This window comes from Mytilus trossulus, chromosome 3 (assembly GCF_036588685.1).
Source record: "Mytilus trossulus isolate FHL-02 chromosome 3, PNRI_Mtr1.1.1.hap1, whole genome shotgun sequence".
In the NCBI taxonomy this organism is placed as follows: Eukaryota; Metazoa; Mollusca; class Bivalvia; order Mytilida; family Mytilidae; genus Mytilus; species Mytilus trossulus.
In genome coordinates this window covers 31,162,506-31,187,154 of record NC_086375.1, presented here as the reverse complement: position 1 = coordinate 31,187,154, position 24,649 = coordinate 31,162,506, and the positions used below count along the sequence as shown (strand labels likewise).

Genomic DNA, 24,649 nt, shown 5'->3' with positions numbered 1-24,649 from the left:
AAATAAAAATTCGTAAGGGTTCCGCGGAACCTAGTGTCTCGCCTACTTTTGCTGTAACTCCCAGGCTCAACAAAATTGAGGAAAACAATCAATAAACATATTCCTCTTGATACTATCTTTTGATTGTAAGAAGCTTCTGTCCAAGTTTGCCGGGTAAAAATTTCAGTAAAAAAATTTAGTTTATGAATCGAAAAATGCAGACTGTATGTAATGTTAACTGGAAAAAAAAACTAAGTCCATTTATAAGTAAAATAAAGATACACAGGTACCAAATCATTAACAAAATTTCCTTTCTAGATATATACTAGCTTTTGATCATAAACAAACTTCTGTCCAAGTTTAGTACAAATTTAAAATAGTATAAGAAAGTTATTAAATTAAAAAAAAAAAATTTAACCACAGAGTGAATGTGTTGTTTTCTGGCAGAAAACCTAAGTCCATTTAAAAGTATAATACGGAAAAAAATGAATTATTATTTACCAAATTTACTTCTGGATACTATCTTATGATCATAAACAAGCCTCTGTCCAAGTTTGGTACAAACCCAGGATAGTTAAAGAAAGTTATTAAAATTTCAAAAACTTTAACCACAGAGTGAATGTAATGTTTCCCCGCAGAAAAACTAAGTCCATTTATAAGTAAAAAACAGAAAAAATGGAATTTTATTTTTGCAAACTTTACTTCTGGATACTATCTTATGATCATAAACAAGCTTCTGTCCAAGTTTGGTAGAAATCAAGTATAGTTTAAGAAAGATATTCAAATTTTAAAAACTTTAACCACAGAGTGAATGGTATGTTTCCCCGCAGAAAAACTAAGTCCATTTATAAATAAAATACAGAAAAAACATAATTTTATTTTTACAAATTTTACTTCTGGATACTATCTTATGATCATAAACAAGCTTCTGTCCAAGTTTGGTAGAAATCCAGTATAGTTTAAGAAAGATATTAAATTTTCAAAAACTTTAACCACAGAGTGAATATTGTGGACGCCGCCGCCGACGATGACGACGACGGAATGTAGGATCACTTAGTCTCGCTTTTTCGACTAAAGTCGAAGGCTCGACAAAAATGAAACTTTAAATTGTTTATACGTATTTTTACAAATATTATTACAATGAGTTTTTATCTTTTTTCGTTAAACTATGTTATTTGGTTGCATCATATACAGTGATTATCAATATTTAACCATAGATATGAATGATTTGTTTACTTATTGATAGCAAAGTTTTTATATAAGTTACCAAACAAAGAGTGACTATTTACGTATGTGTATTAAAAGGTAAGGATAATAAATTATTGAAACAAATATAAAAGAATCAGTATTCCAAGGCCCAAATAGTTCACAATATGTACTTTCGGCTCAGTGTACAATACGGACGTTTATTCTTATGCGAGTGTGTGTCACTACTCGACTTGAGTTGACCGTATACTTTATACTTTATGTAGTAATGTACATGTGACGGTGTTTCAACATGTATTGCTGCTTATCTAGAAATATTGTCAAATACACATACACACTCCGCCAATGTACCGTACTTTTTTTCAAACACAGTTAAAACGGAATTAACACGTGATTTCTAACAGATCTCTTTCTGCAACATTTTTACGTATAACACACGAATGCATGTGGTTGAAGATGTGAAAATTTCGCTCATAGTCAAGACTCGCGTTCAATTATAATCTAAACTATTTCATATGTTCATACACACTTGACCTACCAGTAATCAAGCAAATATGTGAAATTATTTCAATATCATCTTATTGGTCGAGCGCTGTTCCTGAACATGTATGAAATGTTTGCCACTGGCACTGATTTATAACCAACAATCAACCAATCTAGGGCATAGAATAATTTACCGCTTAAAAATCTTAGAATTAAGTAGCCGAAAAATGATAGGCCTTTCTGCATTTATATTCCAAACTTTTCCGACCTCTATTCCCCAAAAACATATCGGTGATTTTTCTATGATAGACAAGAAATGTAAATGCAATTCAATACACTACAGAAGTTAAACATTTAATGATGGTTTTTATTTCACTAGGATGACACTGAATATGGAGAACCGGTATATTTTCTTATTCGTAACTTTAATCCTTATGGTGAGTTTGTAAAATATGAACTACTTTTTGTGTTGAATTGTTATAATAAACGTTGATCCGAACTTGAGGAAATATGTAGGGTAAATGTCCATTATAAGGCCCTCCACCCGTAAAAAATCCAATTAAAACAAAAAATAACTGGGTAAAAACATCAAACAAAAAAATCTAAAGGCCGTCAGGTGAATGTAATAGTATTGATTAATGACAATGGTATTTACAGCCATGATATGAACAAGAGTGTTGAAAGCGGTGTTAAACATCAAGAGTCAATCTTTCACACAAAAAGAATTAATTGATATCTTGATGATGGATAGATCGAGACTGGTTTATATGCACTGAAAAATATACGATGTCATTATTCACCATTAGATGATATCGTTACTAGCTTCTGGAAAACAAGAAAACAACAAACAAACACAAGGGTCTTGTACGGGGCTGATAATATGAATCCTTTCTATATAATAGCTACAACCGGCTAAAGTATCGTAGACGACAACTATTTTTAAATAAATAGTATTTTATTTCTATCTAGACTTCTAAGATTGTGGTCGATGTAGCTGTTTTAGATAATTCCCGTTAAAATTTCAATGTACAATGTATTACTTTTTGAATGTTGAAGCTTCAATGTTTTTATGCACAAACTAACAAACTAATGTTATATTAATTCATTTTTTTACGACGAACAGACATTGACAGTGGATGCAAAGGTGATGCTGAACAATGTGAAGGCAAATCCTAACGGGACGGCTGTGGCACCTCCAACAACCACGTCTCCTACCACAAAGTCGACAACAGTTTCTCCTGCAAAATTAACTACAACCACGAAACCTATCGCAAAGTCGACAACAGTTGCTCCTACAACTACACCCTCGCCACCTACCACAAAGTCGACAACAGTTTCTCATATAACTACACCCACGCAACCTACCACAAAGTCGACAACAGTTTCTCGTACTACACCCACGCCACCTACCACAAAGTCGACAACAGTTTCTCGTACTACACCAACGCCACCTACCACAAAGTCGACGACAGTTTCTTCTACAACTACACCCACGCCACCTACCACAAAGTCGACAACAATTTCTCCTACTATACCCACGCCACCTACCACAAAGTCGACACCAGTTTCTCATATAACTACACCCACGCCACCTACCACAAAGTCGACAACAGTTTCTCATATAACTACACCCACTCCACCTACCACAAAGTCGACGACAGTTTCTCCTGCAACTACACCCACGCCACCTACCACAAAGTCGACAACAGTTTCTCCTACTACACCAACGCCACCTACCACAAAGTCGACAACAGTTTCTCATATAACTACACCCACGCCACCTACCACAAAGTCGACAACAGTTTCTCATATAACTACACCCACTCCACCTACCACAAAGTCGACGACAGCTTCTCCTGCAACTACACCCACGCCACCTACCACAAAGTCGACAACAGTTTCTCCTACTACACCAACGCCACCTACCACAAAGTCGACAACAGTTTCTCATATAACTACACCCACTCCACCTACCACAAAGTCGACGACAGTTTCTTCTACAACTACACCCACGCCACCTACCACAAAGTCGACAACAGTTTCTCCTACTTCACCCACGCCACCTACCACAAAGTCGACAACAGTTTCTCATATAACTACACCCACGCCACCTATCACAAAGTCGACAACAGTTTCTCATATAACTACACCCACTCCACCTACCACAAAGTCGACGACAGCTTCTCCTGCAACTACACCCACGCCACCTACCACAAAGTCGACAACAGTTTCTCCTACTACACCAACGCCACCTACCACAAAGTCGACAACAGTTTCTCATATAACTACACCCACGCCACCTACCACAAAGTCGACAACAGTTTCTCATATAACTACACCCACGCCACCTACCACAAAGTCGACAACAGTTTCTCCTACAACTACAACCATGTCACCCACCACAAAGAAATCAGTAACTACTACTCCAAAGAAATCGACATTACCTATCACAAAGACATCGATATCACTAACCACAAACAAATCAGTATCTACTACTAAAAAGACAGCAACAGAATCTTCCGCTAAGAAACCAGTTTTACCTACCACAAAGACATCAGTATTATCTACCAAAAAGGTTTCAACATCTACCATTAAGACTACATCAACAGTGGTAACAACAACACATTCAAAACAGAAGCAAAATAGAACATCAACTCAAAAGTTTTTCACAACGTCGAACAACTTAATGACAACAACTCCACTTGTTCCACTTAGTAGTAAACCATCAAAAGACAGTAAGTGTTGTTAATAACTGTAACTTAAATGTAAGGGATTGTACCATTGTATGTTAAGTATTTAGAATAATGAATCAACAAATCTTCTACGTATGTTTACTTATTAGGTTGTGTTCTCGTTATTCAAAACCGATAATAGTAATACTGGTCCAACCAATTTCACCAAGAAACGTACTAGAAATATACATTTTGTCTGCATTTGTGTACTAGTATTTATGGAGCTGTTCCCTTTTAAGTAATCGTCTTGTGTATGTCAAATCTGATTTTTTTGGCACGTGATTTTTTAAAGTTGGTTAATTTTTTTTTGCTGCAGCTTCTGTTATTTTTGTGTTTAAACATTTATTTATAACAACAGCGTGCTCATTGACTCAAGGGAAAGGGGAGACACGGTTGGGGGGGGGGGGGGATGCTCGAGTTTTTGTACACACATTTTTATTGTTGAAGTTATGACTATCTTTCTGCACTGTCTTTGTATGCTAGACGTGTCGTATAGGTTGCGTGTGATTTTGAAGCTGGTCGAATGGACTTCATTTTGCGGAATGTAAGGAAAAAAGGGGATAAAACAAATAATGTATAGTTTTCTAAAATGAATATTACGACACTGAGGTATCAAGGTTTTACGACTGTCAAAACTTGTGTCATTCCTTCACTGTGTTACAAACTAACAAAAACCTTAAGGAATCATATTACGTATACAGCACACTTTCATCAGCATCGTGCAACTTGGTAATTGTCAATATTATCAAAGTACATTAAAAAAAATATGTTCTACGGCAGCCCAAGTATGTGATTTTTCAGAGGGGGGATTTTTTGGTCAAATATGTCAATTTCGGAATGCAACATATTACAGTCATAATAAATGAATTGGTAACTACATGTGTATCCATGATTTAAGAGTTTGGAAGTGTTTTAAGTTAACGAAATATACGAAATGCATGCCAATTTGATAAAATTGATTCATTATTCTGCAGTAGTCAAAATGCGCATGACATTTTTTTTATTTAGAGCTGTGAACATGGGTTTATTTATAAAGCGAAAGAAGCACGTCATATTAGAAATGTCCATATATTTCTTGTCCTACCCCTGCATTCTGTTAACCCCACCCCGGCCCTCTTGTATTATTTAAGAATTGAATGCTTCTTTTTGTAAATTTATTGGGTGGTAAAAGCGTTGACCGAAGTACATTTTGTATGAAGCGCGGAAGCGCTTCAATAAATCATTCTAAAAATGTACGCACGGTCAACCCTTTAACAACCCTATAAAGTTTCAAAAAGAAGTATTCAATACTTATAATTACATTTTTTTAGCTAAAATCATGAAAACACGATTTTTATCCAGTTTTATTTAATTCACCTGTGCACTTTTTTGTGGGACCTCGTGTCATCATGCATGATAAATGTTATTGTCTGATGCAATTGTTTACGGAATAACATGTTAGCCAATCAGAATAACGTATTATAATGAAACTTACATCTAATGTAATTATATAAAAATAAACAGTTTGCTTCATCTTTGTACCACTTGAAATTTCAGATAGTATTTTGGTTACAGTAGCCGTGTCAACTACGTGTATAGCTGTTTTCATTGTTATAGTTATAATAGTAATATTACATCTACGTAAACAAGGCAAACGAGAAAAGTGAGTAGATTACAAATGACATGTGTAGCTGGTTTTTTTTTTATTGTAAAACTAATTATTATAGTGATATTTCACCTACGAAAAAAAATGATTAAAGTGAGTAGAGTGCATATGAAATATGAAGCTGTTATATAATTTTTGTTATAATAGTAATATTAATATTGCATCTACAAAAACAAGTCAACCAAGACGCGAGTAGATTACATTTGGTGACATGTGTAGCTGTTTTCATTGTTATAGCTAGAAAAATGTTAGCCTGGGATCATGACTCCGCACTGCACGACAGTAGCCTATCGACGAAATATTAGATTGGGTCAGGATGCCAGGCTATAATAATGTAACTGTAACATCTACGAAAACAAGGCAACCGAGAAATTGATTAGAAAGCATATTACACGTGTAGCTGTTTTCATTGTAATAGCTATAATAATGTCACATTAACGAAAATAAGATAAATGAGAAAAGTTATTAGGAAGCATATGATTTGACATTTTGTGTAGCTGTTTTCATTGTAATAATATAGTTATAATAGTAATATCACGGGTGTCATTCGGTTTATCGAGAAAAATGGTCGTGAAAGAATATCTAACGTACGGCGGTCGAGTATTGAGAGACGATCGTGAAAGTTCTGGTAACGGATCGTGAAAGACATTTAATCGAGAAGACATATGAAAGTTCAGTAAATATTCTAATTTAATAAATTACACAGACACATTTACCACAAAATAAAACTGTCTGTCAAAATGGATTAACATTATGATCAGTATGTCAGAATATCCAGTTTCAAAAGTACATAGTTATTACAAAACGACAAAAGGCAAATTGCTTCTCGACATTTCAATGAAATAAAAAATGTAAACAAACACGATTTTTTTTTCTCACAAATTCGACTAGATAAACTACGTTTATCAGAATAAGGGCATTGTATTTGAATAAATTAAACGGTTTCCAAAGTTATTTTGTATAAATACAAGTATGGACACAGACGCAAATTGTCAGTGGGGTTAAAGGTTGTTACAAATGTATTGAAAGCTAGACTGGAAATGTGTATTAACAAATTGAGTTGATGTGTACATGTCTTCATTCAAATGCATTGACTGATAAAAAAGGGGGCTTCAACTTCCACCCCTCTCTATGAATTAGTTGTTTGAGTGTTTGAATATGGAGTTTGTTAATAAATAGCTGCACTGTAAGCGCATGATATGTCTTGATTCCTTTTAAGCTTGCTTAAAGGTTGAACTATTTTGTTTTGTACAATTATTAGTCTATTTGTTTTATATTTGTTATTTTAAAGTCATAAGAAACCTCAAATCAAAAAAAAAGTAATGCATGTGTTTTTTATAACTCAATCGATAGTTTTCATTGTAAAACTTATGTACATATACTTTGTCTGAAGAAAATTCTTTAATTTATTCATATTTAGAAGAAGTTTACTTTATTTGAATTGCTTCCTTCCAGCAAGCAATTCCCCCGTTATATTTTCCGTATGCAAGGTGACCTCAGTGTGACCCATCTCGTAAAAATCCGGTGACCACAATACGCATGGATGTCCTTAAAATAAACTATTATCTGAATTTACATGTTAAACACGTGCTCAATTTCCATGCTTTTTTGTTTATTTTTCGTCAATTGTTGACTAACAGGTGACAATCGTTAAACTTCGGCTTCAAAACACGAACTTTAATTACCTGCCATATTTTCACAACAACACTGACAGATTGAAAAACGATTATACGAAGTTTACACGAAAAAAATGATAAATTGGAGCACAGAAGACTAAGTTTATGATGTTTGTATGCATTGGTTTAAGAATTGAAGAACATTATTTTTCACCGATCACTCGTTTCTTATGACTTTAAGGTCTTTTATAGCTGACTGTGCTGTATGAGCTTTTGTCATTGTTGAAGGCTATTTGGGGACCTGTAGTTGTTAATCTTGTTTTAAATTTTGAAATGTAGCTGAAGTCAACAGACATAGACAATTCATTCAAGTTTTATAAAATGATGTGGAAGTGTTTATGTGAATAATTGAGATGGGAAATGAGGAAAGTGTCAAAGTGACAACAACCCAACCATAGAGTAGACAACAGCTGAAGGCCTCCAATGGGTTTTCAATGTAGCCAGAAACTCCTGCACTTATAGGTGTCCAAAAACTATAAAATCCCTTCTTTTTTTTAGCATATATAAAAATTCATAACACAGAAATGTATAATCTGAAATTTATTACAATCAAAAGGGACCTTAGGTCAATAGTGTAAACAATTCACCAAAGTTTAATTAAAGGTGATGGATGCATTTTTGTGTTATTGTTCAAAATTGGAAAATTCTCTTTTTTCAGGATAAAATCTCTCTTCATAACATGGAAATGAAAATTCTGAAATTTATAAAATCGAGGTGGAGCTAATGTCAATAGATATAAACATTTCAACAAAGTTTCTTGAAAGTAGGGGAAAGTGTTTTCTAGTTATTGTCTGAAGTGTGGATGATGGACTGATAGACAACAGTATACTATAATATGTTGTGTGTGAGACATTGGTATAATAAAATGGTTTTGAATTAATAATGATTAGAAACTGTTTAATGCAGTTATTGAGGGAACGACAGTGAAGAAATTGCTGAGATCAATGCGTTTGAATCCCAAGAATTCAATTTTTGTTGAAATGAAACAAAGTTCAATTTTTGACCCTTTGGATCTCAATGTAGACCAATTTGAAAACGGGACAATCCTGTGCAATTGAATATTTCTGGCTATTGGCAATACTGTGCAATTAAAAATTTCTTGCTATTGCACAATATTGTGCAATTAGATATTTCTTGCTATTGTGCAATACTGTTCAATTAAAAATTTCTTGCTATTGCACAATAATGTGCAATCGAAGATTTCTTGCCATTGTGCAATACTGTGCAATTAAAGAATTCTTGCTATTGAACAATACTGTGCAATTGAAGATTTCTTGCTATTGCAGAATACTGTGCAATTGAAAATTTCTTGCTATTGCACAATACTTAGTTTAATAATTTTTGACCCCGATTTGGACCAACTTGAAAGCTGGGCCCATAATCAAAAATCTAAGTACATGTTAAGACTCACCATATCAAAGAACCCCAAGAATTCAATTTTTATTAAAATCAAGCTTATTTTAATTTTGGACCCTTTGGACTTTAATGTAGACCAATTAGAAAACAGGACCTAAAATTAAGAATTTGGACACGGTTAGATTTGGCATATCAAAGAAGCACAATAATTCATTTTTTTGATGAAATCAAACAAAGTTTAATTTTGGCCCCCTTATTCCTTGGGACCAAAACTCCCAAAATCAATCCAAACCTTCCTTTAGTGGTCATAAACCTTTATAGATTTCTAGTAACTTATACTAAAGTTATTGTTCAAAAACCAAGAAAAATGCTTATTTGGGGCCTGTTTTTGGCCCCTAAATCCTACACTGTTGAAACTAAAATTACCAAAATCTATCCCAAGCCTCCTTATGTAGCCATAGACCTTATGTTAAAATATCATAGATTTCTGTTTACTAATACTTAAGTTATAGAGCAAAAACCAAGAACAATGCTAATTTGGCCCCTTATTCCTAAACTGTTGAGACCAAAATACCCAAAATCAATCCCAGCCTTCCTTTCATGGTCATAAATCTTGTGTCTAAATTTCATATATTTCTATTTTACTTTTACTGAAGTTGGAGTGCGAAAACCGAATGTCATTGGATGAAGACAATGATGCCAACGTGATACCAATGTACAACCAAAAAGTTTTCAATTTTTGCGGTCGTATAAAACTGATCTCAAATCAAATTTTTAATGGAGTTTGCAACAATAATTATTCAACTACTCATTTTAATACATCATAAAGTATTAAAGTATAAATGTCACACAGTCATGGTGATGATGCCTCCGCTAGCATATAACGTTATAAAATTACATAAATCAAGAACTTTAAAAGTGAAGCTGCTAAAAATTGAACTTAAACCGAGTTTAGAGGTAATAATCATTATATACACATTTCACTAAATTTAGTTGAGACAAACTTGAGAAATTTTTTCATTTGTGAAAGGGGATAACCCTAGAATGATAATCAAAGTGCTTGTAATCACTGAATGGCTATCAAAGACTGCTTAAATTTATCAGTTGGTAGTAAAGTGAATTTTGCATTATATATTGTATATATAGCATTATTTTAAGTCGATTCAACTACTATTCTGGACAGAGAAAGATAACTCCAATTTTCAAAGAAGATTTCATAAAGCAATAGTTTTAGGTAGTTCAACAACCATTCTGGACAAAGAAAGATAACTCCAATTTATTGTCTTGAATCTACAAAAATGTTTGTTTTTGGCCCTCAATTCCTCGACTGTTTGCCCCATAACCCATAAAATAGACCCCAAACTTCTACTTATGGTATTAAATATTATGGTCCAGTTTCAGAACAATTGAAATACTTATACACAACTTTTTGTACTGACACAAGATTAATGCGTGTTTTGGGTACCTTTGGAACCCTTATTCATAAACCTTAGGGACTATATATATATATAACCGCCCCAAAACAATCCTAAGCTTCCTTTTATGATTATAAATATTATGTTATAATTTTATGGCTTCCTTTTTACTTATACTGAAGTTATTATCTGGAAACCATCCGTCTTGGAAAGACGACGACAGGATACCTACATGTATTTCAACTGCCAAAATTTTTGTGGTTGTATAAAAATTTCAAATATGTACAATGAAATATAGTTTTAGAAATTGATAAGCCTAGATAGGCCTTATAATTTTTTCCCCACATAGTTGAAGGACAATTTACACTCAGGACTGAGTCATCAGTAGGCAGTACAGTCTACAGATGTATTAAAACAACCTAGCTAGTAGTGGGAGTAGCATCCTCGGGTAAATTTGTTCTTTTTTTTTATAATATGTTTGGTTCAAATCAAAATAGAATGCTTTTATCTCCTGAATACTTACATTGTAAATAGAGGTGGTACTACTTTGACAAATCCTTGTACATGAGAGTTTTCTGTCAAATCTTTATTTCACAAAGAATGAATTGCATAACAATGAACTGAGCTCAAAGCAAAGTACTTTAATATTACACTTAGACAAAGAGCTAAATCCAGTGATATACTTTGTACTACAGGTCCTTCATTAACATCCATTGACCAAAACCATATTTCAACAACATTCCATACTACATGGTTGGATTCGGAAGTCCTGAAAAAGACATGATGTTTTTAATCATATTTTATTAAGTATATATACACAGGTTAAAATTTTCTTGTGGTATAATCATTCCGTATCTAGCAACTATCAATTTGCTTAATGCACGATATATGTTGAGTGTACCTCTGTTGGAAATAAGAACACTCAAACCTCCACCTAGTTTTAGTCAATGGACAAAACATTCAAAACTAAAATATTATCTAAGACTTGTCAGTGTCTATTTACCATTGCCACTGAATCAGTGATATATGTATTGTACACAAAATTATATACATGCAAGACTAAAATTATAAAGTATATATGTAAGACTAAAAATTTGCCTTTGAACAATTCACTATGCTGTTGAATAATAATCCTCTCAAAAAAATATTTGAAGAAATTTTATTTTTGTTTATGAAATCTGAAATGAGAAAAACTTTCCCTTATTCCAAAACTGGTCTCAATTCAAATTTCTAATGGAGTTTGCAACATAACTGCTCATTTAAATACATCATAAAATATTAAAATGTGTGTTAAAGTCATAAGAAACCTCAAATCAAAAAAAATTAATGCATATGTTTTTAATAACTCAATGGATAGTTTTCATTATAAAACTTATGTACATATACTTTTTTCTGTAGAAAATTCTTTAATTTATTCATATTTAGAAAAAGTGTACTTTATTTTAATTGCTTCCTTCCAGCAAGCAATTCCCCCGACATATTCTCCGTATGCAAAGTGACCTCAGTGTGACCCATCTCGTAAAAATCCGTTGGTCACAATACGCATGAATGTCCTTAAAATAAACTATTATCTGAATTTACATGTTAAACACATGCTCTCGTTCCATGCTTTTTTGTTTATTTTTTGTCAATTGTTGACAAACAGGTGAACATTGTTAAACCTCGGCTTCAAAACACGAACTTTAATTACCTGCCATATTTTCACAACAACACTGACCGATTGAAAAAAAAATTGACTCATTTGAAATTTACACGAAAAGATGATAAATTACGTGCACAGAAGACTAAGTTTATGATGTTTGTATGCATTGGTTCAAGAATTGGAAGAACATTATTTTTCACCGGTCACTCGTTTCTTATGACTTTAAAAAAGTGCTTGTTATCACTGAATGGTAAAGATTGTTTTAATTTATCAGTTGGTAGTAATGGTGAAAATACATTGATTATAGTATAAAACAATGATTTAAGTTGATTCAACTACTATTCTGGACAAAGAAAGATAACTCAAATTTACAAAGAATATTGAAAATATCTTGCTATTGCACAAATATCTATTCTGGACAAAGAAAGATAACTCCAATTGAAAATTGATTGCAATTGCACAATATTGTGAAGTTAGATATTTCTTGCTATTGTGCAATACTGTCAATTGAAAATATCTTGCTATTGCACAATACTGTGCAATTGAAAATTTCTTGCTATTGAACAATACTGTACAATTGAAGATTTCTTGCTATTGCTGAATACTGTGCAACTGAAAATTTCTTGCTATTGCACAATACTTTATAATATAATAATTTTGAATCCTGATTTGGACCAACTTGAAAACTTTGCTTATAATCAAAAATCTAAGTACATGTTTAGATTCAGCATATCAAAGAAGCCCAAGATTTTTTTTTGTTAAAATCAAACTTAGTTTAATTTTGGACCCTTTGGACCTTAATGAAGACCAATTTGAAAACCAGACCAACAATTAAGAATCTACTAACACAGTTAAATTTGGCATATCAAAGAACCCCTATTGTTCAATTTTTGATGAAATCAAACAAAGGTTTAATTTTGGACCCCGACTTGGACCAACTTGAAAACTGGGCCAATAATAAAAAATCTAAGTACATTTTTAGATTTAGCATATCAAAGAACCCCAAAGATTCAATTTTTGTTAAAATCAAACTAAGTTTAATTTTGGATCCTTTGGACCTTAATCTAGATCAATTTGAAAACGGAACCAAAAATTAAAAATCTACATACACAGTTAAATTTGGCATATCAATAACCCAAATTACTCAATTTTTGATGAAATCAAACAAAGTTTAGTTTTGGACCCTTTGGGCCCTTTATTCCCAAACTGTAGGGACCAAAACTCCCAAAATCTATCCCAACCTTTCTTTTGTGTTTATTAACCTTGTGTTTAAATTTCATTGATTTCTATTCACTTATACTAAAGTTATTGTGCAAAAACCAAGAATAATGCTTATTTGGGCCCCTTATTCCTAAACAGTTTAAACAAAAACTCCCAAAATCAATCCCAACCTTCCATTTATTGTCATGAACCTTGTGTCAAAATTTCATAGATTTCTATTTACTTAAACTAAAGTTATAGTGCGAAAACCAAGAAAATGCTTATTTAGGCCCTTTTTTGCCCCTTATTCCTAAAATATTGAGACCAAAACTACCAAAATCAATCCCAGTCTTCATTTGTGGTCATAGACTTTGTGTTATAATTTCATAGATTTTTATTCACTTTTACTAAAGTTAGAGTGCGAAAAGTATTTGGACGACGACGACGCCAACGTGATAGCAATATACGACAAATTTTTTTCAAATTTTGCGGTCGTATAAAAATCGAACAATATATCTGAAATATTTCAAATGCATGTACATGAAATAATATAAATCTCTAAAATTCACCATATTGTTCCCTTTTTCATCTTCTGTTCAATACTGTATATCCAGTGGCGGATCTAGAAATTTTCTTAAGTGGGTGTCCACTGACTGACCTAAGAGGGGGCTCGCTTAAGTCATGATTCAGTGATTCCCTATATAAGCAACCATATTTTTTTCTCAAAAAGCAGGCCCCCCCCTAAATCCGCCTCTGATATCAACCTCTAGATGTCTTTCAATTACATTCAGTTTAGTGTGGGTTGATCTTTGATTGTTGTACATCTTACAACCAGATTCCCGGCAGGGAGCAGCTTTGTAAGATCGCAGAGGTTGAACCCTGAACAGTTTGGGAAAGTACTATGTATGGGCACTACATTCAAGCTTAGATTTTGAAATAAGGGGAAAAATGTAACCTTTTCAATTTATAAAACAGGCTCAACATCATTTCTATACATATATAAACATATTCCAAAATGTAAACACACCTTCATTAAATATTCTACTTCATTAGTGGAGGAGATCAAATTAAAAAGTTGCAATGATTAAATACACCAATCACAGTCTTTCCTGCTAAAATCTTGTGTGTAGAATGGGATAGACAGTTTTTGGGTCTATATATTGTCCTTGATATTAAGGTTATTTTCACACAGCAAAATATAAAGAAAATGTAAACTATGATTTGGTAATTGACTTTGTTTTCGCAAAAAAAAGCCCACTTAAACTGAACTTTAAATGCAAAAGACCTCTAAATGGCTAACAGATATTGCTATATAAAAGAATAGTCCATGATTATACATGTATATTAAAGAATTCATGAAATTTACACTGATTCTGTCAGTTGAATGGACTAGAATGCGATAGGTTATATATATGAAAGACATAAAAGGTTTTTTCCAACAGTTGTGGTGTTAATTAAATTAGTTGTATTTTATGGTTGATATATTTATGTATATACATGTATGTAGATCATTGGCTCTTCAACCAATGATATTTTACAATATCGATTATTTGATTATTTTTCTATTGTTGGTATTTTTCAGCATACTAAAAATGTTTTAACACAACACGAGCGCAAGCTTGATAGGGTGTCCTCACACAGGGTTTCCGCTGGCGGTCGCCATTTTCCCAATTAGCGAAAATATAATAATTGTGGCGATAAAAATTCGTCATTTGCGAAAGAATTTGGCGAAAGAAATATATAGAAAGATTTATTTTCCTCCATCTTGTTTATTTACTTTTCTCAAGTTTCTCGGACTTTAACTTATCAGACAATACTCGGAATTCACCTTGAACTCATTAAGATTTTGACAGAAAATCAATTATCAGCTGATTGCAATTTACAGCTATCGACAACAAAGGACTAATTAATAAAGGTGTTGATTGAATTGTTTGACAAAATGATATGCTTGAATGGCTTCCACTAAATGTCACATACAGAAGTTATTTACCACTTTTCGACTCACGTGTTTGAAGAACTCTTTTGACGTCTCCTCTCCATGTAAAGATAGTTTAGAAAAGAAAGCTGTTGTTGTGACAATAAATGTTAAAGGGCAAGAAAAATCTCAGATTTAAAACTTGAATTTTCCTTCGACTTTGATGTAGGTAATTGATCAGGGAGACTACTTTAAAGTCGTTTGAGTGACACGCGTGTTTCAAGCATAGTTTTACGTCAACTTTTTCATTCAAGATGGTCAAGAAAATAAAACTGTCCTTATGAAGAAAGGGGGGGGGGGGGGGGGGGGGGGGTTAATGCATTCTGGCGTCACAATTTCAAATGACATAGGATTAACATATGATCTGTCCATGCACATGTATGAGGGTAGAAATGGGGGTATCTTATTGAAGTATTCTTGCCAAATGAAGATTAAACAGTAATTCTTAGACATGACCATAAAAAAGGGGGGATAGGACCTTTATCTGGACTCCGGGATCGGGTGTTTTTAAGCTCGGGATTATCCCCCCTCATAAAATGTACACTTTTTTCCAGACAATTAAAAAATCAGCTGAATTTGACAAATCACACTATTTGTTTTCCAAAAATAACCGTAAGTGGATGGGGGTTCTGTGTATTCACATTATTTGTACAACTCTCCTTACTGATGCCATATTATGGAATTTCTGTGACCTACATGGTTCCCCTCCCCTTTTTTTTTTTACAAAATACTCAATAACTCAAATATGAAATTTTGAATCATCACCAAAAAGTATACAGATATTAAGATTAATATAACTAAGAAGTGTTCAAAGTTCTAAGCCATATTCAAGAATTGTTTTTGAGATACGGTGCGACATGTGAAAAAAACACACCCCTGTTAAAGTTACAATGTGCCGTAACTCAAAAAGGCTTAATCTTATTTTCACCAAAAAGTATACAGATCATTTGACCATCATAAGAAACAACTATATTGAGTTTCATGAAATTTGGATAAGTCGTTCTCAAGTTACGGAGCCACATGTTTACGCCGGACAGACAGACAGACTGGACATTTGTATACCATAATACATCTTGTCTTTGACGGATGTATAAAAAGCAGTACTAAGAGTGCATGTTAAGCTAGAAACATATTCAAAGAATAAAGTTTTATAACTTCTTAATGTCATATCAAATATTTATCAAAACCTAAAGGGGAGTTACATGTATCTCTTACTTCCTATATTTTTTCGTGGATGTCAATACACCTAATCGCTATTTATTCAATACAGGATAAGTTCTAAAATTACACAACTTTTTCATCCAGTTGTAGCTATCTGGGGGGCGGTTTAAAAATTCACCATGCACAATATTTTTTAAAGAGACCCGTTTTAACTTACCGTAAATACTTTAAATAAAATAATTTTTTACTTCAATTTTAATTTCGAAAGAAGTGGATCATACTCTATTAAAGTTTCTTCATGATCGCTTTCTTAAGTTTTTCCTCCCTCAGCTCTCTACTAAAAAACCTCTATTTTCGGCCACATGACCAAAACAGGAAGTTGTACATACAGTGTATGACTGTTTTTCCCAGATTGGACTTAATAGCGATAATAAAATAAGGTGTAATTTCCGGGGTTGTTGAAAACTTGCATATTCATCACTATCTGATTTTGTGGTTTTAACAATCCGGACAGATAAATAGCAATAAGGTGTTTAGGAAAACATGACCTAAAACCTCCTTCATATAAGACAAAAAACATGAGAACTCATACTGAATGGTCAAATGTGTTTAATATGAAAATTTCAGTTAAGGTGGTAAAATCACAAATCAGCCATTAATGTAAATGGACTATAAGTATGACTTTTGAGCAAATTTAAAGGGAAATGACGGGGAAGGGGCAAATAAGCGTTCAAGGGGAGCAAATGCTGTTTAAATTGGTAAGCGGGTTTTAAAAATAGAGGGAAAGTGGAGTCATCTTTTTAGACTTTAGTTACATGTAAATATAACTTATGTAGACTTACCTTCTAATTCTATAAAAAAACTCACACACTCAACTCAGAACTATTTCTAATTCACTTGGACTACTGATATGCAAACCTAAAAACAAAAAGAAATATATCATAAAATAGTGATTGAAAGATTCATAACACTTTGAAAGGATAATTTAGACACGTGTTACACGGGGAGCATGTTTGTTTACAAATAATAATGTCACGTGATCGCACACTGACCTCGCATGTTGCATCGCCCTTACAATTTACTAATACATGTACATAACCATTTTCATGCAATCATGCAACGTGAATGTGATTGGTTATCAAATAATACAAAAATAATGCATGAACCGTTGAAGAAGAAATTATTTCATCAAATAGATGGGATTTTCACTTTCGACACGAATAGGTCGAGTTGACATTTCTGTCATCGGAGATAAATGGGATAAAACGGACCGTCAAAAAGGTCTAGAGAAGCATATCAGTAGAACCTAAACATGCATAAGTAATACTTACCAAAAATTCTCTAATTGATAAACTATATGACTAAAATTTCACGAAAATAACAATAAATAATTGTGTTGACGGCAGAGACATATATACACATATGTGTATATATGTCTCTGTTGACGGTGATGAAACTACTTAAATTGGCGCGAAAAAATATTCTTACTCCTATTGTTTCACGTAAAAATAAATGTATAGAATTGAATTCGACTACAGTTCAGCATAAAAAAAAAACGTTAATATGCAAAAGTCTGATAATATGTTAATGAAAAAGTGTGTATAAATTTTCGTAAACGAAGTTACCTGTATACTTCACCAAGAATTACATTTGAGCGCAAAGATCTGTATGTGTGATTCGGCTTATGTAACATCGTCTATCGGAACAACTCGGCTATTCACCTCGTGCAACCAGAAAGGCCGAGTAGTTCCGACTGGTAACAAAGTACAACATGATTAATGGAATTTTTTGCGTTGCTATTAAATCATTGAGACCACGTGATTGAGGCCATCTATTTTTATTGCGGGTTCCACATATCTAAATCGGAATTATAGAAAAAATGGAATGTTGTGAGCAGAATCAAAACAGAAATGATGAACACTGCAACATTTCCAGCAAAATAAAAATAGAATGGAGGATCTGTGTATTCACATTATTTGTTAAACTCTCCTTATTCCTGTGAAGCGTGTGCTTTACATCGAGGCTTATTATGCTAAGCATCGACGCCACAGTACTTCAACCAATCAGACAGTGTTTATTTGGGACATTCTATCTATTTTTACTCAGATTTTGGAATATTTTAATCGAAATTATAGAAAAATGGAATATTGTTAGTACATATAAAATAGAAAAAGATGAATACTTTTAGCTAGAGATAATTTGGATGGGGGTTCTGTGTATTCACATTATTTGCACAACTCTCCTTACTGATGCCATATTTTGGAATTTCCGTGACCTAAATGGTTCGCGAAAATTAATATTTTTATATATAGTATAGTAATAATAATCTGAAACTTGGTAAATAAAGAACTATCTACACAAAATTGATTTTTTGGATCGTGAAAGATCAAGTTCCGCATTTTTGAGGATCGTGAAAAGGATTGTGAAAGATCTGATGCTACGAAGTTGTTCACATTATTCATCCATTATATGATAATTGATATTTGTTATTGATATTGAAAAAGGCTAGATAGGTCAACATCCTCAATAGGTTCAATCCAAACAAGTAAAATGTTGAAGAGCATGGAGGATCCAAAATTTCAAAAAGTTGTACCAAATACGACTATGGTAATCCTTACTTTTTCGAAAAATTCAAAGTTTTGAAAACAAGAAATTTGTATCAAATGACCACATTATTGATATTCATGTCAACATCGAAGTGTTGAATACTGGGCTGATGATACCCTCGGGGACGAAACGTCCACCAGCAATGGCATCGACCCAGTGGTGTAAATAGTTATCAAAGGTACTAGGATTATAATTTAGTACGCCAGACGCGCAAATACATTAAAATTATTATTTGGCCATTTGTGAACATGTTGTTTGTAAAATAGTTGGATGATTGTAGGATGAAGTTTTTTATTGTCATGTGAAGTACTCACTTATCGTGAGTTATAGGATACCCATATTTTTTTAATTGGATCCTATACTAAATGTCCGTAAGACAGGATTCACCTGATCCTGAATTTGGCTCATTTCATGGATGAAGATTCATTTTAGTGGCCGTATCGAGGATTCGTTAAGCTTTAGGATAACTGTCTGTTTTTTATTATTGTAAGGTGTATATTTTCGACTTGTGCAAGGTTTCAACTAGTATTGAACTCATTATCATGCATCATTCGGCAATGTTTGTTTCATATTGTTTGGCCTTTTGAATATATACATTTTGTACTTGTATGATATAGCGACAAGTTGTTTCGTACATGTATGGTGTATTGTCTGTTTCTTATATGACCATGATGACTTCAATTGTGTTTGATTTATTAAATGATAATAAGATGTCTATGCCTGGCTGTCGGTCAGGGTTTATATACTTTTGACCTTATGTTCCGAATTAATTGGCCAAGCATAACTTTTACAATTGTCAGTTTCTAAGGCACTGTAAGGATCGGAACACATTTATTTGGTGTACGAGATATTTGCAGAGATCTGTATGGCATGGTTCATCTGACCATGACCTTTTTTTTATGAAACATTGACAATCTTAAGCGCATTTGACACTTCTAGTAAAACCCTTGATATTATAGACGTCTAACAAATATTCTATCATAAGTAAAGCAAACAAGACATTACAGCATTTGCGCTTTGGTATTTTATAGTATGTCCTATATAGTTAAATCAATCCTTATCTGCGTTGTTTATAAAGAACTTTAAAAGTTCTGTTGCACAAAATGTTGGTGATCGTTCAATCCAAAATTACACATGAAATGTGCTTTTTTTGCTATGATTTTTTGTTTGATGGATAACAAAACATTTGGTTTAAACGTTGCATATCCATATTAGATTAACTAGTGTCGGTCTGTCTGAAGTGCACTAGACAAATTCACAGAGCTAAATCTTTCACACTTATTTAGACAGGTTATTTTTTTTATTTTCTTTTTTAGCTCAGCTGGCCCAATAGGGACAAGTGAGTTTTTCTCATCACTTGGCGTCCGTCTTCGTCGTCGTCGTTAACTTTTTCAAAAATTTGTCCTCTGAAACTACTGGGCCAAATTAAACCAATCTTGGCCACAATCATAATTGGGGTATCTTGTTTAAAAGATGTGTGGCGTGACCCGGCCAACCAACCAAGATGGCCGGCATGGCTAAAAATAGAACATAGGGGTAAAATGCAGTTTTTGGCTTATAACTCAAAAACCAAAGCATTTAGAGCAAATCTGACAAGGGGTTAATTTGTTGATCAGTCAAGATCTACCGCCCTGAAATTGTCAGATGAATCAGACAACCCGTTGTTGGGCCGCTGCCCCTGAAATTAATAATTTTAAGCACATTTTGCTGTTTTTGGTTATTATCTTGCATTTTATTATAGAAAGAGATAAACTGTAAACAGCAATAATGTTCAGCAACGTAAGACCTAAAATAAGTCAACATGACCAAAATGCTCAATTGACCCCCGAAGGAGTTATTGTCTTTATAGTCAATTTAACAATTTTCATAAAAAATTGTAAATTTTTACTAACATTTTCCACTGAAACTACTGGGCTGAGTTCATTATAGATATATGTAAGCAGCAAATGAATGTTCAGTAGAGTAAGATGTACAAAACCATCACCATCACCATCACCAAAACACTTTTGTCATGAATCCATCTGCGTCCTTTGTTTAGTATTCACATAGACCAAGGTCAGCGACACAGGTTCTTAAGAGCCTCTAGTTCGAGGTAAAGTGTTGAATAGAAAAAAAGATAATAGTTTTAATGTCCATCCTGATCAAAATAGTTACAGGTTTCAATCACTTGCAGATTTATCAAATGGTAAAAGAAATACTGATTTCTGATTACTAGTATTAGTCTGGTCACGCATTTTTTCTTTCACGATCGAAATAATACGTTGCCTAATCTTTCACGATCAAGTTTGATGAAAATTCAACAAATTCTAGATTTCATAAACAAATTAACGCTTTTATTGGAAGATCATACTTTAATTTTACTGTACTATCAGATACACCAAAGATTAAATTTCAAATATATCATGATATTCTAAAATATGACCATTATAGGTAAAAAAGCGTGTTATTTGTATTTAATTTCATAGACACGCATTGCGCCTTTTGTGTTTTTTCAAAATTACTTCATATTTTCTTTATCTTCTTTCACAGTTATGTTGAGGAAGTTAAACCATTTTGACAGACATTATTTTTTGTTCAGATTTATTCCGCGTTTTGAAAATTAAGCGATTTTTTCAAAGATTCTGAACTAGAATGTACATTAAATGTCTATCACGATCCGTTACCAGAACTTTCACGATCGTCTCTCAATACTTGACCGCCGTTGGATATTCTTTCACGATCATTTCTCTCGATAAACCGAATGACACCCGTGAATATTGCATCTACGAAAACAGGTCAAAAGAGAAAGTTGTTGTGACATGTGTAGCTGATTTGTTAAAGCTATAATAATGTTACATCTACGAAACTGTGACAAGGACAAACGAGAAAAGTTATTAGAGAGCATGAGGGAAGAACCAAAAATTTGCGAAAGCAAATTTACAGATCTAACATTGTTGGGTTGATGTTTAGACGAGTTGTATATACATTATGTACACAGCCATGTATCACCATCATTGATGGCGATCCGATGGATACATCTGTTGTAGGGTTGTCACTGACTCAGACGTACTTATGAATATAATTATTTTCTGTGACTGTATCTTACATTAATTTGTAGGATCCTTTACTATAGATAATTTAGCTGATCTGTAACAATAACATCTTCATGCCTTATATATCATGTACTGTAGTACGCCGCTAGATTAAAACTGACGTGGAAAGGTAACATATGGCCACCGAAAGCTCTTTTTTTTGAGAGCCCAGGTGGTCGTGTGGTCTAGCGGGACGGCTGCAGTGCAGGCGATTTGGTGTCACGATATCACAGTAGCATGGGTTCGAATCCCGGCGAGGGAAGAACCAAAAATTTGCGAAAGCAAATTTACAGATCTAACATTGTTGGGTTGATGTTTAGACGAGTTGTATATATATATATATATATATATGTATAGCTGATTTCTATTGTAATAGCTATTTTAACAGTAATGTTGCTCCTGTCAAAACAAGGGCAAACGAAAAAAGTAAGTGGAATATTTGCCAAGCTTACTAATCCAGAGAAAAAGAGTATGCCAAGACTTCGTGTTGAAGGCCGTTCATTGACCTATTATGGTTTACTTTTATAAATTGTTACTTGGATGGAGAGTTGTCTCATTGGCACTCATACCACATCTTCTTATATCTATGCCTCCATAAAGTATTATGTGTTGTTATATTGTAGACAAATGTACCTGTCTCGTCTAGACTACATAGATGACGACAGTGATGATGAACTGATAACCAGTATGGAACCAGTAGATGTTTTTGTTAACAGTAATGAACCAACATTTGTTTACACAAACCAAAACCAGGGACCAATAGTTACCTTCAAAAATGAACAATACTGAAAACACAACTGACTACTGAAAGAGATCTCTGTTATGCAAATTGTTTATGATATGTTTTTTGTTTGGGGTTATGTGTTTGTTTATATTATGTCTTGCTATTCTCTGTAAAAATTACAGAGAATCATACTAAACAATTGATTGCCGATTCCTGACTCCAAAGTTGCACATATTTTATCTATCAAAGGATCAAGGGCAATAACCAAACAAAAAAATGTATGCGGTTTTCTTTAAAACTGTTAATAAATTTCTTAAAGAAATGAATGCTTAATATTTCCAAGGGGCATAACTTGTTAAAAATAATTGATCAGCACTTATTTTTAAGTGTAAAAAAACTCTTTTATTGTACACATGACAGCGCTTCTATGCAATTTCCCGGAATTTCAATTCCCCCACCCCCACTTCTGCAATGTGTTTCACAAGGAGAGGTGGACCAAAAAAATTGTTGGTTTTCTGGATCATTAGTTTGCTTCCATCATTTACTTCCCAGCTTTGACATAAGCTCCATCTTTTAAGAGTTGAGAGGACCAATATAATTATTTCATTTTGATTGCTTTTAAAAGAATTTTACCATTCAGGAAAGAATTAAGATCCCTAAACTAGTTTAACAAACAAATAATAAAGGCATTGTTCTGTAACAATTTGAAAATTTTCCTGAATGCTTGATATTTGAACATTATTGCCAAGCAATATAATATTTCCCACAGAAATTAACCAAAAGTTGGTGTGCAATAAAATTCTGATATCAATGTATTGCACTAGTGTAATAAATCTTCAATATAAATGACATCATCAACGACAAAATCTTAGTTTAAACCAATTTTTACTTTCAAATATTATATTGCTATACAATAAAAGGGTTATTGTATGAATATTACATTTGGGGAATATTGTCCCTCGTAGAACATATATTGCAATCACAAACTGGTGCAATATAAAATTCTACTTGGGACAATATTCCCTAATATTCATGCAATAACCCTATATTACAGTATGTCAAAGTCAAATGTAACTGGATGCATTATTAGTTATATTCCTGTAAATAAAATACACTTTATATTTTTTTGTCAAATTTATAAGAAACTTTGCAAACTGTTGTTTTTTAATATGTATGTATAATACGTTTATGTGTGTGTGCAATATGTAAAGGGGGTCTGACCGCAAATTATTCTGTGAGCAATATTCAATTTTGTACATGCAATATTAATACATGTATTTCGCTGTTTTTATTTTCTATTCTTTGTTTATGATAGAGCTGTTGAATGACACTCTTATTTTTTTTTATCCTATGACATAACGAATCTTTATCATAAAAGATGACAGAGAATTTTCTCTTCTATCTATCAGCTTCCTAGCATACAGAAAACACATGGAGAGAATAAGTCTTTCTTATTTACTCAATAAAAAATGCTCAGTTCTGTCAATCTCACCAACATAATATAACAAATTCTTTTATCTGAAAGCCTTCAAAACATGAAGTAAAGTCTACTAGTATTTTGATTCCTGCTTCATACACCAACAAAAAGGGCACACTATAATAAATTCAGGAATGTTGGAGTGGCTTTTAAATAAAAAAAATGAAATCAGGAAAGCCTCGTCCAGATTTAAAACCATGCTTATATGCCATTTCTGCTTTTGTCACGATGTTATGCATAATCCAAGTAAGCCCAACAGTTATCAAAGTTTTCTCAATTATTTGCCTACTAAAATTTCAA

The 24,649-nt window shown here is 33.0% G+C and overlaps 1 protein-coding gene across 1 annotated transcript; it reads left to right on the top strand.

Annotated features, from left to right (window-relative positions):
- Positions 1 to 1,157: 1,157 nt before the first annotated feature.
- LOC134711233 (mucin-2-like) lies at positions 1,158 to 24,477 on the top strand. Its single transcript, XM_063571716.1, has 5 exons — positions 1,158 to 1,284; positions 2,048 to 2,105; positions 2,792 to 4,403; positions 5,937 to 6,042; positions 22,772 to 24,477. Exons 1-5 carry the CDS (start codon positions 1,271 to 1,273, stop codon positions 22,935 to 22,937), a joined length of 1,956 nt encoding a protein of 651 aa, XP_063427786.1. The 5' UTR covers positions 1,158 to 1,270; the 3' UTR covers positions 22,938 to 24,477.
- Positions 24,478 to 24,649: the final 172 nt, after the last annotated feature.

Coding starts and splice junctions, on each gene's coding strand:
- LOC134711233 (XM_063571716.1), top strand. Junction 4,404..5,936: donor TAGTAAACCATCAAAAGACA/GTAAGTGTTGTT, acceptor TTGAAATTTCAG/ATAGTATTTTGGTTACAGTA. Junction 6,043..22,771: donor AAACAAGGCAAACGAGAAAA/GTGAGTAGATTA, acceptor GTTATATTGTAG/ACAAATGTACCTGTCTCGTC.